Source organism: Lichenostomus cassidix, chromosome 9 (assembly GCF_008360975.1).
Source record: "Lichenostomus cassidix isolate B80296 chromosome 9, HeHo_3.0, whole genome shotgun sequence".
NCBI lineage: Eukaryota > Metazoa > Chordata > Aves > Passeriformes > Meliphagidae > Lichenostomus > Lichenostomus cassidix.
Window position 1 is genome coordinate 1,153,767 of NC_139490.1, and position 15,728 is coordinate 1,169,494.

Below are 15,728 nucleotides of genomic sequence, written 5' to 3' on the forward strand. Positions count from 1 at the left end.
GGCTCCAGGGCTCTGCTTTGCAGCTCGTTTGGAGCAGTGATCGCAGCTGCTGAGACATTCCTGGCAACCCTCTTGGATCAGAGGATAATTCCTGCTGGCAGGAGCCTCAGGAAGGACATCCAGTGTGACTCCCATAGGGATCCAGCCCAGCAGGTCCCCTGTGGATTGCACAGAGCTGGAAGCCAGCTCATCCCACCAGGGATGGGCTTGGTGCTCCTGTCCCTCTGCAGGGTGGGATGTGGTGAGGCCCCGAGGTGTGAGCCAGCCCTTCCCTGCCAGACCCCTGGCATTGTCCCCTGTGTCACCACAGCTGAGGCAGCAGTTGTTCCTGAGGCCACACACTCAGCCAGACTTGGATCCCTGAAGGATGCATGGGATGTGGCCATCAGCTCCTTCAGAAACCATGGATCATTGTCCTTGCAGAAACACGTTCGTGAAAGTGGGAGGCAATATTTGGAAGGATTTGTTTCCTAGAGGAGTGATGCTGATCCATGAAACTTGGAGGGTTTGGGAATTGCCCACATTCAGGAATGGTCAGGGTGTTCACTGCAAAGCCAGAGCTACCAACATGTTCCCAGTGGATATTTAAATCCAGAAGGTTTTGGATGTTTAAATCCAAAGTGTTTTGATCCGAGTTGTTTGAAAAAGAACCAATAAAAGCTATTTATACATTTGCTTGAGAAGTCCCCTGCTTCATCCTACACTGGCTTGATGATCTCTGTGTTTCTCCTTTTAGGAGGGTGACTGGAAAAAGTTGCCAGCTGAATTTGTCTTTTATTTTCCTCCAACTTTTAATTGAAGTCAGGAGAAGTGTGGCTGAGCTCCCTAATTTAGGGAATTATTTTCTGGCACAGCACCGGGGTGTCTCTAACTCCAGAGCTCTGCACTCCATGTTGTTCCCATCCCATGATTCTTTTGCAAAAGAGATATTTTGCTAGGTTGAAAAATTTCAGATTTTATTTCTACTCAGCCTTGAGTGATCTCTGAGTTAATTTCTTCCCTTGCAGACTTCTCATTCTTTTTTCCCCCCTCTTTTCCTTCAGTCTCTTCTGCAACACTTCCTTCACTTTGGAGTAATTTGAAAGTAACAAAGAAAATCAAACAAACTGGGAATTTACCAGATTTGCAGAAATTTTGAAAAGTTACAGAATGGAGAAGAGAATTAAAAAAAAAAAAAAAGGAAAATAAAATTTTAAAATTACATTCACTTACAAAGCGGAGCAAAACCAGGAGAAAGAGGGAGAGTCAAACCAGTTAAATATTTAAAATTATTTCCTATCCATACAAAATCTTTCCAATTGCCCCATTAAAACCTGAAAGCAGCAGCACGGACACATATAACCAACCAAAGGATAAAGTCCACTGGGATTAAATAATTACCTGTTAAAAAGATTACCTTTTTACATCAAGGTGATTGAGGAAAGCAGAAAGTCCTTTCTCCTGGCATTCTCTTGGCAGTGTTGGAGACCTTGGCAGTGTCAGAGGCCTGGAGCACCTCAGGCTGAGGGGTTGAGTTTCTAACCACATTCCTTGGCTTTCAGGACATCAGGCTGAAGAACAACCACTGGATTTCCCCCAGGAAGGTGGCAGCTGCTCCTGCAGCAGGCAGTGTCCCTGTGCCAGGGTGTGCTCCAGCGTGGTGGCACCGAGTCCCCTGGAGGTGTCCCTGTGCCAGGCTGTGCTCCAGCGTGGTGGCACCGAGTCCCCTGGAGGTGTCCCTGTGCCAGGGTGTGCTCCAGCGTGGTGGCACCGAGTCCCCTGGAGGTGTCCCTGTCCCTTGGGCACTGCGGGCAGCTCTGCCACAGCTGCAGGGCTGGCAGGGCTGGCAGGGCTGGCAGGGGCTGGCAGGGACAAGTGGCCATCCCCCAGTGCCCCAGGGCGAGGCTCGGTGGCCGCAGGGCTACAGGTAGGTGGTGGCCTCGCGGCTCTGGCGCTCCCTGGCCTGCGCCACGGCCACGTTGAGGCACTGCAGCCACTCCTCGGCGTTCTTCTCGTCCTTGGCCTTGAACACGTAGCTCCTGCTGTCCGTGAAGATCTCGAAGGCGCGCGGCAGGCTGCGGTCTCGCCGCTTCTTGGGCACCACCTTGACACTCTGCACCTTGCTCAGCTCGATGGGACACTCGTCGGGGTCGTCCTTCTGCAACACAGCGGCACAGAACTGTCACTGGCGGGAGGAGCTCTGCCCTGACCTCCCTCGGGCTCTTGGAATGTTCCAGGCCAGCTTGGACAGGCCTTGGAGCAGCCTGGCATAGTGGAATGAGGTGGTCCTTACACCCCTGACAGCTGGGGACCTTCTTGTGCCCAGCAGTGACAGCTCAGCTGCAGCCCCTTGCCTGTGGCTGTCCCTGGCTGTCCCCTGCCATGCACTTTGCAAGTGGGAAAAATACCACAGGCTAAGCTGAGGGGTGAAAACCTCTGGGAATGGTGTTGGGGAGCAGGGAAAGGGAGCAATGCAGCTGCTGGGGTGTGACTCACAGATTTGCCCTTCCTGAAGAGCAGCTGGTTGCCAGCCAGGGTGAAGTAGCGTGTTTTCCACCTCTTGATGAACTTCCAGCGGACCTGCTTCTCCTTCAGCTTGCCCTCGATCAGGGGCTGCCCATCCTGGTTCACAACTGAGGAGGGAACACACAGCAGGTCACTTCTACCCTCCTTCTCCCCAGCCAAAAACTCATGCTGTGCTGCAGGAAGGTTCTTCTGCCTTTCTCATTTCCCAACCTCCATTATCCAGCTCTCACTTCCATGTCCTGCTGGGGAGGCTGAGCAGATGGAGCTGACAGCTCAGACCCCTCTTCCATCCTACCTGCCCTCTCTTCCATGTCTACCTGCCTTTCTCAGGACTAAATTCCATGAGAAATTCCATGGTTTTGCATGGTTTGCATGGTTTTGCTCTTCTTGCTCCCTCAGCCATCCTGAACTTCTCCCCCCCACAACATCTCCCAGTTTTCTGCTGTTTGGGCAGGAATATTTTGAGGATATCACTCTCCATGAACTGCAGCAGTTCCCTTCACTGCAGTAGCCCCATGGAGAAGGGATTAAGAGCCAGGAGTGGGATGAACACATGGGGCTGAGAGACACCACGGGGCTGCTGTCCCACAGCAATTCCTGGTACAGGGTGTGGATCCAGCTGTGGCCACCTCTGCCAAGGTGGGATCAGGATTCACTGGCACTTACCTTGGCTGGATGCATGTGAGGTTTTGGGAGCTGGAAAAGTGTTCCCAAACCTTCAGGGAATCCAAGAGTGGTTAGGGTTGGAAGGACCTTAAACCCATCCAGCTCCACCCCTGCCATGGGCAGGGACACCTTCCACTGTCCCAGGGTGCTCCACCTGGCCTTGGACACTTCAGGGATCTAGGGGCAGCCACAGGTCCTCTGGGCACCCTGTGCCAGGGCCTGCCCACCCTCACAGGGAAGGATTCCTTCCCAAAATCCCATCCATCCCAGTCCTCCAGCAGTTTAAAGCCCTAATGTCTCCTAGGGGTCTCTTTCCTTTCTCATCTCTCTGTACATCCACAGTCGGGACGTGAAGGACCAGATAGACTGGAGGGCAGTCTGAGGCACAGGCAGTGTGAGAAGGGATGTTTTTGGATGGGATGTTTGCCTTGGAGCTCAGCCCAGCATCTGTCAGACGGGCAGTTATCCCTGGCTGGCTGCTCTCCCATCCCTCCAGCACCACTTTTCCTTGAAAGCTCTGCTCCCTGAGCCCAAAGGTTGGTGAGGGTGGAGGTGAGCCAAGTGCTACCCAAGGCAGTGTCCAAGGCTCTTTGGGCACCCAGCTCCTGTCTGGAAGAGGCCAAACCAGCACCAATCCAAGGCATCAGCTGTGGATAAAGGCTGTGTTCTTCCCCCAGTGTTGTTTTCCTTGGCAGCGAGGCCGGCGGGGGGATGCACTGCGGGCTCGTGCAATTTCCTCAGGAAAGACCATAAATATTTGTGTCTCTGCAGATAGGGAGCGCTTGGAAGGAGATGGATGAATGGAAGGGGACTTGGCAAAGCCTCAGCGCCGGGGGGGAGCTGCAGCTGGGATTTCCACGGCAGGACCAGGCCATGCTCTGCCTCCTAACTCCACCATTTTTCCCTATATTTTCATGCCAGCACTGATGTGTTGGGAAGCAGCACCCATCCTGGCATGGGGTAAAGCCAAGCAGAGGGTTTCTCCCTCCCTGTGTAAATGTTGTCACTGCAAAATGGCACAGATTTACCAGGAAGCTGTTTTGGGGCTGCACCCTCTCCCCACACGCTCCTTAGTGGGACAGAGCCATGTTTTAGTGTCCCCCTTACCAAAAACTTTGCAACTGTGTTAAATATTGTTTTCTGCCTGGCTCCTGGTCCCACAGGAACATCTTCAATCCCATTCTGAAGCAGTAGGAACGTGTTTTAACCAAACTGAGAGGGGTAAGGCACAAAAGGTTCAGGGGTCAGATGACACCGAGATAGTTTGTGGTCAGGAGCACAACATGAGAAAGGAAGCCAATGTGCAATTTTGGCCTAGAGTGAATTTTTATGGCCAAAATCTTTCAAAACCAGGATTTACTAAGAAGCTTGGTCTCTCTTTAAGGAGCCAGTGGCTTTAAGCAATGCTACCAGAGGACTTCTCCTGTGTATCACAAAGAAGCCCACGGGGAATTCTGATGTCAGCTTGCAGAGTGGCTGTAATGAATCCGATGCCAGCATGTCTGAGGGGCTGATTAGGAGAGAAAGATTCAGGCAAGATAAGAATGAAGCTCTTTTCCAATATTTTTCTAAGTCCTTCTGCTTATTTTCCTTGTGGTTGACTTCACAGAATCCCAGAATAACCCAGCTGGAAGAGAGCTAGAGGGGTCTCTCCTCCAACCTCCTGCTCCAAGCAAGGTCACCCAAGGGGTCAGACTGGGCTGCCTGTGGATTTGTCCATGTGGGACTTAAATCTCCACAGCATCTCTGGCCCAGCTGTCCCAGTGCTTGATCATCCTCCTGGTGGGGAAGTTTTCCCTTGTAGGGCACAGGAACCTCTCCTGCTCCAGTTTGTGCCTCAGCACAGCGCTGACAGGGTGAGCTCTTGTCCTGGGTGATCTCCTTAATCATCAAAAGTTATTTACTGTGATACCGAATCTCAGAATGGTTTGGGTTGGAGAGACCTTAAATCTCATCCAGTGTCACCACCTTCCACTGTCCCAGGCTGCTCCAAGCCCCAAAACCTGCCTTTGGACATTCCAGGGATCCAGGGGCAGCCACAGCTTCTCTGGGAATCCCATCCCAGCTCCTCCCCACCCTCCCAGGGAGGAATTCTTCCCAATATCCCCTCTAAATTCCTCCTCTTTCAGTTTGAAAAGGTCATGAAATATCCAAGGGTCTTGAAATAACCATTTTTTTCTCCAACAATCTCAGTATAGACTCTAACTCGAATTTACCCCTGAATAGTTCCTGTTGATGTGTCTGTTGGAATTTTCTCTTTTCCATCTTGCTTTCTTTGCAGAACTACAACACATCCAGCTCTAAGTAGTTTGGGTGCTGAATAAAAAGTTAAAAACCCTCCAAACTCTTCCAAGATGAACTTGAGACAGATAAAACCCAAAGCATTAAATCTTGCATTTGATGAAACATAAAATCCTCCACAAGAATTCATGAATGATCTCAGTGATAATAAACCCCTATGAACTTGAAAGAATGGAATGTGTGGCAGATAAATGCAATTAACCTCGGGGAATATGGATTCACTCTCTTCCATTAATCACCACATGGGGTTTTGCTGAAAACCTGGAAAGAACTCATCACAGGATGCCACTCTTTATGATTTTCCAGTGAAAATTATAGCTGGGCTCCGTAGTTTCTCTGGATAATCAGCACTGCTGGTGGGAGATAAATGCATTCCCAAGTTAATGTGTTGTAGGCTTTTCACAGGGAATTGCAGTTTTCCAGAGAAATTCGCAAGCCCCCTCAGTTTTTCCCGAATCCTTGCCCACAGATGGCTCCTCTGCAGCCCACAGGGATCCCTGCCACATCTTTGGGAGCTTCCAGAGAGGGAATGTGCTGCAGTTCCCTTGCCAGCTCTCCGGTGGTTCTGCAGAATGTTTTGTGCAAGAGCTTGGTGGAGCCAAACTGTCAGGGCTGAGGGTTGTGCTGCAATGAGGCTCCCAACGACCAGCTTGTCCTAATGCTGGATTCCTGCAGAGGATTCCTGGCATTTTCCAACATTCCCAATGCCTTGTGGCCATAATTGGAACACACAATGGTGTGAGCTGATTTTCCTCCCTCTGGGACCAGAGCTCCTACGTGTATGGGAGCAGATGAGCAGGATTTGTGGGAATGCTCCTCCTCAGTGGCAGGAAAAGCCAATTCAGGATGATTTAACAGCACTTCTGGAGAAGTGTGGTTGTACAAGACATGTTTTGGAGCCAGAGGAACGCACGGGAGAGACTCAGACTTTCTCTAGTTGTCACTGTGGGGGCATCCACCACTCTGCTCCACACAGGATCAGCTCCAGCTCCAAAAACCTTCCCAGCTGCATCCAAACAAAAACTATTGATCACAGAATCATGGAATGGTTTAGGATGAAAAAGATCTTAAATATCATCTCATCCCACCCCTGCCATGGGGTGCTCTATCCTTCCACTGTCCCAGGTTGCTCCAAGCCCTGTCCAGCCTGACCTTGGACACTTCCAGGGATCCAGGGGCTTCTCTGGGAATTCCATCCCAAGGCAAGGTCAGGGTTTTAAGGCAGTGTTTGCCCAAGTCTGGAGGATAAATGGCAAATTGCAACACGGCATCCAAAAAATGCCACAAAACCCCACATGAACCAAACCCAGCAGACAATAATAGACAAAGAATTTGCCTCTGAATTCCTTCGTCAACAGGAATTTGGTTGCTAAACAGCACTGCTGAGAGGAAGAAATTGCTTTCTTGTCTTTCAAAAGTATTTCAGATTTCAAAGGGTCTTTCTGGCTCTGGAATGAAAATAAAAGATGTTTCACAGCCTTTAAATTCCTGCCCAATCCAAGGAGACCTCCAAATCCTTTCTTGTGTCAGATCTTATAAACCCAGAGAGACCCTGCAGGGTCTCTCACTCTGCCACAACTCTCCCCACTTGCCACAGCTCTGCACCCCCAATACAAAGGTGAAGTTGTCATTTCCTGCCAATTTTTATTCCACTGAGCTCCCTCTTCCACGTTCCTCTCCTCAGCTTTCACATGACCCATTCAAGGCCTGTATTTTCTTGGTTTTCTAAAGGCCTTTGGAGCCAAGAAGCAAATCATGATACTCACAATGAGCCTTTCTGACAAAAATTCTTTTAAACTGAGACAAAGAGAGCACTTTCTCCTGAAAAGGACAGTTACAGCCAGGAGAGCAAGAGTGAGGCAAGGCTGGGCTGGCTAAATGTCTTTGGAAATTCAGACCAAAGTTATTTCTTTAAGCTTTGACATTTGAAGCAAGATACTCGTTTTCCTCATAGCTTGACATCACTGATGTGATGGAGCAACCACACTGAGAGCATGGAGGAGCTGAAATTTTAACTCCAAGCAAGATTTCTCTGATGGTCCTGGAGTGCTGTGGGAGCTGGGAAGGAGAAGATGCTCAAACAGCCATGGAACAAACAAGGGCAGCCTGGCCTGCAGCAGCAGCTGGGCCACTCCTGCCAGATTTAACTAAATTCAGGGCTGATGAAGTCTGAAGAGACACTAACTGTTAAAATAAATAGCTGAAACAGCCAATTACTCAAAAACTTGGCTAAAACAGTCAAAATTCTTGGCCAGGATTGGCCAGACTTCTCCAGATTGGCAGAAAGCATCCAAGAACAAGGCATTCCTCTGCCTTTCAGGGCACTGATCTGAAACACATGGATACCAGGAAGCTTCAAAACCAGGGCACCAGGATATTTTACCTGGGAAAAAGGATATTTTTTCCTGTTTTCCACTCACCCTGTTTCCCAATACAGCTGAAATATTATGCCTTAATAATATTTAATCACCATGTCCCTAAGGAGATATGTACTGTGGAGTAAATGATACTAAAGCAAGTAATTCTGAGAGTGAAGGTGGCATGAACCAGGTGGTGTTTCTGTGCCAACACCCCCTGACTTGTGGCACCTGGGCAGGCTCCAGAGCACCTGGGATGTGGCCCAGGAGATGCAAATCCTTTATCTGGGCTGCAGGAGGGGTGCAGAGCCCTGCCTCTCCCCAGGGGTCAGTGATGGTGCAGCTTTGGGGTTGTGTCCCTCTAAGCTCACAGCAAATCAGCTCTGTGCTGATGGGTTCAGTGGAGAATTCCAATTAGAACAGACACTGCAGAGTTTGGTTTCCCCTTTCCCCAGCGTGCCCAGACAGCCAGCATGAGCTGTGAGTGTCACTGCAGCCCAGCAGTGGCAGTGACCCCCTGTACCTGCTGCCTTCTCGGGGTTGTTGCACATGAAGCACTGCCAGGCTCCTGCCTGCTCGCTGTAGCCAAACAGGTCGAAGAACCTCACCTCCTCCAGGTGCAGCTGGACGTTCTCCAGGTCCTGGCAAAGGAGAGACACCAAACTCGTCAGGTGAAGCACTGCTAGACACCAAACTCATCAGGTGAAGCACTGCTAGACACCTGCTGGCAACCCCAAATCCCAGAGGGACACTGAGGGTCCTTTCTGTGTCCCCTGCAGAGGGACAGCCCAGGGCAGTGTGCTGAGCAGGATGGCTCTGTCTCTCCAGCTGCAGCAGCAGCTGATCCATAAATCAAAAGTGCTGTGCTTAATGAAGCAACCACACCCTCAGAATTTTGCTTCCTGGACCGCTGGCAGAGGAATATCTACAATACAATAACAACTACAATAATTTTGTCAAATAATTCATAATATTTGAAGCCCAATTAGCAATGGGGACAACTAAGATGACAAATTCCCATTATGGCAGAAGCTGAGGAAAGTAAGGACAAAGTCATGCAGGGAATGTTCCAGGTAGATTCTCTGGAAATGTGAAAGCTAAAGGAAGCCTTCTTTGTGGCAATCCTAGTCCTCATTCCCAGAAAACTGAATGGAAATGGCACTAGAAACAACTCAGGTTTTTAGTAGCAACAAAACCGGAACAAACTCTTCTTCTGTATTAATAAACAAAACCAAACCAGAAAGTAAATGCAGCAGTGAAGTGCAGAGCCCACAAGTGGCTCTGAAGTCCCTGAGCAGCTCACATATCCCACTGTCCCACTGTCCTCAGCCTCCCAAGGCTGCTGGGCAATCACAGCTCCTGGCATGCCCCACCCCAATCACTGCTGGATTCATTAACCCAGATCAGCATCTCCCTTCCCAGCTCTGCTATTTTGGGAACCCAGAGACCGTCATGGAGTGATGAAAGTTCCCAAAATAGGCCAGGCTTCTGTCTGTGAGCACTACCAGGCTGTGCAAGCACTGCAGAGCAATGCCACTGCAGGGTTGGGATGTCCTGCAGCCCCATAGCCACCCTGCCCCTGCAGGATTGCTCTGCCCTGAGCTCTTTATTCCCCCAAACTCCTTCCTGCTGCACCAGCTCTGACTCTGGATGAGTGCAGCCTGGCAGGAGCTCAGGGTAAGCCTGTGCTGAGCAGCAAAGCTGCTCTAATGCCTGTGGATAAGCCAGGCCTGCATTTCACAGCAGCTCACACCCTGAGCTCCAGCTCCTCTGTGTCTCAGTACAACTGGCCCCAAACTGCTCTCACAGGTGGGGTTGCCCTCTCCTCTCAGCCCCAGCAAGAGTTCCCACTTCAACCCCACGTTATCCTGGGAGTTCAGCAGGTGTTCCTAGCAGTACTCTGGGGTTTAAATCAGCCCCAACCATGGTAATTTAATCTGATTCCACCAGACATCTTCATGCCCTCAGTATTCCGAGAAAAAGTGTTTTAAAATCACATTAGAGAGTGCTTTAAAATCATATTTGACAACTCATTTCATCCAACTGAGCTGGATGACGATGTTCAGAAATATATTTTTTCCCAATCCTACAGCAGCCTTTTCCAAGAAGCTGATTAATAGCTTGGAAACAGCATTTGCTGAAATCCCAGAGACAGTGAGAGCTTTGGGCTGTAATCCCTGACACTGATGGGGGTAACTAATGGGCAGATGAATAATCCCATAAAATCCAGGACTGTGTTTCACCAGGAGAACTTCCAAGGGCTGCCCAACAGCCCAGGGCAGAGCTGGAGACTGTGAGCAGGTAACACCCATGCTCAGCATCCCTGCTTTTCCTCAGGGATGAAATCCCAGGTTTTCATCACATGGAGAACATGGAGGGGTGGAGAACAAGCCTGAGGACCTCTCAGAGCACAAAACACCCCTGAGGAGCTCTGCAGAGCAAAGCCTGACTGGAGTTATCCTAAAGGCTCCAAAACCCAGGGCAAAGCCCTTCTGCTGCTCTCATCTGTGAGGAGGAGAATCCCTTACCTTCTGGTGTGGGAATGTGGACTGGATCATGGCAGTCTCAAAGCTGTGTGTCCCCTTCAGCTGGGTCTTCTCCCACAGGGCCTTGAGGACTTGCACAGAGCTGCTGTGGATGGACAGAGGCTCTGCAAACAGGCTCTGAAGGAAACAGTGCAAATTATCTCAGGTATTTTGTCACTTGGCCACTAACAAGGAGCATCTTGTCCTCGCAGGGACACAGCCATGGGCATGATCAGGGCTCAGTGCAGCTCTCTGGGAGGAGCCCTGATGGATCAATGGGCTCACAAGGAGCTACAGCATCAAATCCCTCATTTCCTTTGGGGTTTTTTAAGTTCATTGAGCATCCCATGTCTCTGAGGTCTGTGGCTCACCGAGGATTACCCATCAATGAGCACCACACAGCTTGGTGTGGGAAATGGGAAATGTTCATTTATCACCACGAAATGTTCATTTATCACCAGGTGAGCAGCGCTGGCCTCCTGCAGCAGACAGAGGTGAGGGTGAGGTGCATCCCTCTGGGAAAACCTGGCATTTCCAGCCACAGGGAGGAACACTCATTACAGGAACACCATGGCCAAGAGAACATTTGTGCCTCTCCTGTATCTCCTGCGTGATCTTTTAATTGAAGAATGCATTTGCATGCAGGAGCCAAGCTAAGAGTGCACAAACAAATCTGATTTTCCATACTACAACTATTTGATTTCACAATATGGGCAATGTCCTTCAAACATGGGATTTCTGGATGGACTTTCTGTCTCCTCTTTCCCAGCAAACCCATCAAGCCTAATCCTGCTGTCCTGCACTAATAATTTCCCAATTTCCATCCAAGGGTTTTGAAACACCATAGAACTCTCCATTAATATTTTTTAAATTAACTGACCAGTGTTCTTGAAAAGTGCTTATTTCTAGGAACACACACAGGGCAGAGCAATTCAGGCTGTTACATCCACAGCATCCCTCCCTGTGCTATATTTTGGACAAATCCTGGGTGTTTCCCAGGCTGCCTCAGGATGGGATGAACTGCAGCAAAAGGCTCTGTGTGGGTTTAGAGAATGAACGTTGTATTTTGACTCAAACCCCTCCTGTTTCATCATGAAGTGTGAATGTTGGGTTTTCCCTTAGTTTCACACCATTTGTAACCTGTTTGGACATTCCACATGTGTCCAAATTCTGGGCTGCAGTTGGAAACAGCATTAAACATGGGAAAATCCCTGTAGGGCTGGTAGAACCATCCTGAGCAGATTTACAAATCCTGCTCAGTCCAAACTTCTGCAGTAAAAAACCCCTGTGGGTTCTGCACCTCCAACCTCCTCCTGCAGCCTCGGGGTTGGTGCTGCTCCCCTAAAATCCACTGCCAACTCCTGGCTGCTTCCAAGGCACCTGGGACTAGCTGGAATTTTTGCCTGAATGAGGACAATATGGTTTGGTCCCACTTTTTTATCCCCAGACTCTGTAATCTCCCCAGCCAGTCTGAATTTGGGGCGTTTAACAGAAATAAAAAAACTTACAAAGCACAGAATAACTTCATCCCAGTGGAATGACTTTGTGAGGAATCACAAGGCTCACAAACCACTGTCATTAGAAGTGTATTTAATGAGTTTAACCATTAAAATGCTTTCCCCAGAGCCACCTGCACAGGCAGGGGTGGCACTGGTGTGTCCCCCTCACCTGCTGGAACAGGAACATGATGTGGATCCAGAGTGGAGGCTGCTGGCTCACCAGGGTGAAGCTGGATTTGCTGTACAGGCAGTAGTGACCCTTCAGGGGACAGCTGAAGAACAGCTTTGCCACACAGCTTCGAACACTATCTGCAAAGGAATGTATGGAATATTAAACTACAAACCAGAGAGAAAACTCAGTGTGTGTGGCTGGGGAACCACAGCCAAGGAGGCAAACATTCCCACTCTGGGATCTCCTGCAGGCCAGAAGGGCATTGATGTGTCTGAGCCCCTAAAGGAGGAGAGAAATTCATTCCTCAGTGCTTCAGCTCTCAGCCAGCAGCCCTTCACTGCCACAGGCACGAGGGGAAGCCCAGCCCAGCCCAGCCAGGCTGTTTGCTGTCTTTGTGCTTCCTGCTGTTTGGGATTTCAAACCATCAGATCCACCAGAGCTGCATTGCTTGTTCTGATCTGAAGAACTTTTTAGGACCCCCTGCCCTGCCAGGCCCCAGCCATGAAAACTGGGGAATCCTTGCCAAGGGGATGTTTTCAACTGGAAATGAAGCCTTGAGATGCACAATTCTGCTTTTGCTGAATCTTACAGAATTATGGGATGGCTTGGGTTGGAAGGACCTTAAATCCCATCCAGTCCCACCCACTTCCATAATCCCAGGTTGATCCAAGCTCTGTCCAGCCTGGCCTTGGACATTCCAGGGATCCAGGGGCAGCCACAGCTTCTCTGGGAATTCCATCCCAGCCCTCCCCACCCTCCCAGGGAGGAATTCCTTCCCAAAATCCCATCCATCCCTGCCCTCTGTCCATCTAGAACCATTTCCTCAGCAAATCAAACAGCTTTGTGAAAGGATGATAAAATGGTTTCCCCTTGCCAGCTTCAGGAGGTTTTGCTCCCAGCCTCACAGCCATCTGGCCTCTCTGCAGCATTTCTGGCAGATTCCAACATCCCACTTTTAGATTTTCTGAATTTTCAGTGGCAGTGTGACCACTGACACTTTGCTATAGCAACGCATCTTTTGTACCTCTGCTAAACTCATTCTTCACATGTGAAATACTGCATTTATTACCTTTCCTTCCTATGCTTTCACATCTTGATTAGATGGAAAATGTTAAAAACAAGCATTTCAAGCTGGTCTGTTGTTGGACACACAGGCTGCCTCTGCTCTCAGCCTCTCCTTGCCAGGACACCCAGAAAGCATCTCTCCTTAGTCACGTTCTCTCAAAAGTCACAACTCATTTTTCCAGTTACAGGAGATTTGCTTTGAGCATTTTATTCCTTCTCCCTGCAGTGACTCACCAGGACAGCTCGAGACTGAGTCACATCCCTGCACAGCTGGCCCAGGCCAACCTTCCCATCCCACTGTCTGCAGGGCAAAGATGGGGAATAAATCCACTGCTCTTGGATTAGGGGCATAAAATCCACACCCTGGGATTAGTGGCTATAGGAAAAACTTGAGTTTAATTACCCAAACCTCCTGGTTCTTACCCAAACCTGCCAGTGCCCATGTTCAAGCTAACAGAGGGGTTTGGGAAGCCAAGGGGGTTAATTAGAGCCATGCCAAGTCCTGGGACACATGAAAGCACACAGTGACGTTTCCAAGGAGGCTGCTGACAGATGCTCTTCCAACTCCAGACCTCTCACAGATACTAAAACCCTTAAATTGCTGCATTCAACCAGAAATCAAGGCCTGGCCTTGGGCTGTGTGTGTGTTTGATGTTTCATGATGGGAAATGACTCTTAGCTAGAAGAAACTCCAAACCACAGTGAAGAGGAGCAGGCAGTCTGTCCTTCCTCCTCCCTGGAGCACAACCATTATTTTTCCAGTTACAAACACATGGATTGACAGGAAGCCTGGCAGCAGAAGAGGCAGAGCTCCAGGCCCTGGTGAGCAGATAAGAAAGGCACCAGGTAGGATCATGTTTGATGGGCTGTGAAGGACATCCCTGAATGCTGCAGGATAAAAGATGACAGAGGAGGGACAGGAGCTGCTGAGGAAGGGCTTGGCAAGGTTTTGTGGGTGACACTGAGGAGCACACAGGGCTGAGTGCCAAAATCAACACCAGAGAAAATTACACCAGGTAACACCAGAGCAGAGCAGAGCCCTTGCTGGCTGAGCACAAAGCTCCTGGAAAACAGCAGAGTTCATTTGTCACTCCCAGCTGCAAAGAGCTCCAACCAGACTGTGTGGAGCAGGAAGGCTTTGCAAAGTGAGGGTCTTGCTGCTTTTGTAAAGTCCTTGCTCACTTCTGGTACTTTGGCTAACTAGAAAAGCATTCTGGGAATGACTCAGCTAAATTGGACGTGAGAAACAAGTTAGATTATTGTAAAACAATTATTAGAACAATCAGTGCTCACAGTGGGGCTGTGGTTGGTCACACCTGATGCTGTTCCTATCTGGTCTGGGGTGGTTAGTTAAGCACATTTGTTGTGCCTCACAAGTATGGAAACTCAGAACAAACTAACAGTATAACAACCCTGGATTTTTGCAGTAAAGTGTCTTCACCATACCATGGTGGACACTGTGTGTTTAACTCCACACCAGACGATGTCACAGCCTCTGGACTGAGCTGAGCTGTAACTCAGGGCTGCTCTGCTGGGTTTGCTGTGCTCAATTCAGCACTGCCTCATGACAAACCCACCTTTGCTATGTGCATTTTTCAATGGCTTGCAATGAACTCCCAGGTTCCATTTATAGTGGGGAATGTCAGTTATTCCAATGTCAGCAGAGTCATGGAATCATGGAGTGGCTTGGGTTGGGAGAAACCTTAAAGATCATCCCATTCCACCCCTGCCATGGCAGGGACACCTTCCACTGTCCCAGGCTGCTCCAAGCCCTGTCCAGCCTGGCCTTGGACATTCCAGGGATCCAGGGATAACCACAGCTGCTCTGGGAATTCCATCCCAGCCACTCCCCACCCTCCCAGGGAGGAATTCCTTCCCAAAATCCCATCCATCCCTGCCCTCTGGCAGTTTAAGACCATTTCCCTGTGTGCTCTCACTATCTGCTGAGTTCTCCTCCTTCCTCAGCCTGGCTGTGCTTGTTTGGCAGGAGAGTCCAAGTCCCACAAGGAAAGGATTTTAAACCAAGAGAACAAGTGAACAGCAACACAATTCACAAACCCACCCCACCCAGTCACCAAATGCCCCATAAGGCTATCAAGACCCCAAGGAAATGTTCCTCCAGTCAAGGCACATTTCTCAGCCCAACTCTTGTCAAGTCTCTGCCTTCCAGCCAGGGAATTTGCAACAACTTGTTTCTCCTACAGGAAATAAGGGAATGTAGGTTGCAATTTTAAAGTTCACAAGCCAGTGGTTGTGAACTTTTTCTGGGAAAAGGAGCAAAATATAACCAGAAGAATGTCAGTAGAGCTGTCAGTTGTTACCTATTCCAGCTTAACATGCTGGGCTAAAGCAGGAGGGTACAGAGTCACTGGTTCTGGGAACAATTAATGCATTATTTGATTTGATTTACATTGGTAATCCTTTACTATTAAATAAAATCTGTTAATAGGAGCAAAAGTATGCTCATAAATTTCCTAAATAGAATCAAACCCACACATAAGCATGGAACCAATAAGAAATGGATGCAACTTTTTAAATTTTGGGTTTAAGCTTTCTCAGCTTCCTCAGTTTCCTGTGCCTGACCTCTTCAGTTTGGATCACAAAAAAGTATGCAAACAATAAATATGTTTATGGGAGG

The 15,728-nt window shown here is 49.2% G+C and overlaps 1 protein-coding gene and 1 long non-coding RNA gene across 5 annotated transcripts in view; both read right to left on the reverse strand.

The window, feature by feature from the left end:
- LOC146433032 (uncharacterized) overlaps positions 1-15,728 on the reverse strand; it is a 119,736-nt gene that overhangs the window by 9,314 nt on the left and 94,694 nt on the right. The window lies entirely within an intron of this gene.
- VEPH1 (ventricular zone expressed PH domain containing 1) overlaps positions 1,713-15,728 on the reverse strand; it is a 61,600-nt gene continuing 47,584 nt past the window's right edge. For all 4 annotated transcript variants that reach the window (XM_085068903.1, XM_085068902.1, XM_085068904.1 and 1 more), the window contains 5 exons: positions 12,023-12,162; positions 10,358-10,492; positions 8,353-8,470; positions 2,476-2,612; positions 1,713-2,137 (listed from right to left, as the gene is read on the reverse strand). In XM_085068903.1, coding sequence (XP_084925029.1) covers positions 1,901-2,137; positions 2,476-2,612; positions 8,353-8,470; positions 10,358-10,492; positions 12,023-12,162 — 767 coding nt within the window. In that variant the 3' untranslated portion in view covers positions 1,713-1,900. The remainder of the gene's footprint in view (positions 2,138-2,475; positions 2,613-8,352; positions 8,471-10,357; positions 10,493-12,022; positions 12,163-15,728) is intronic.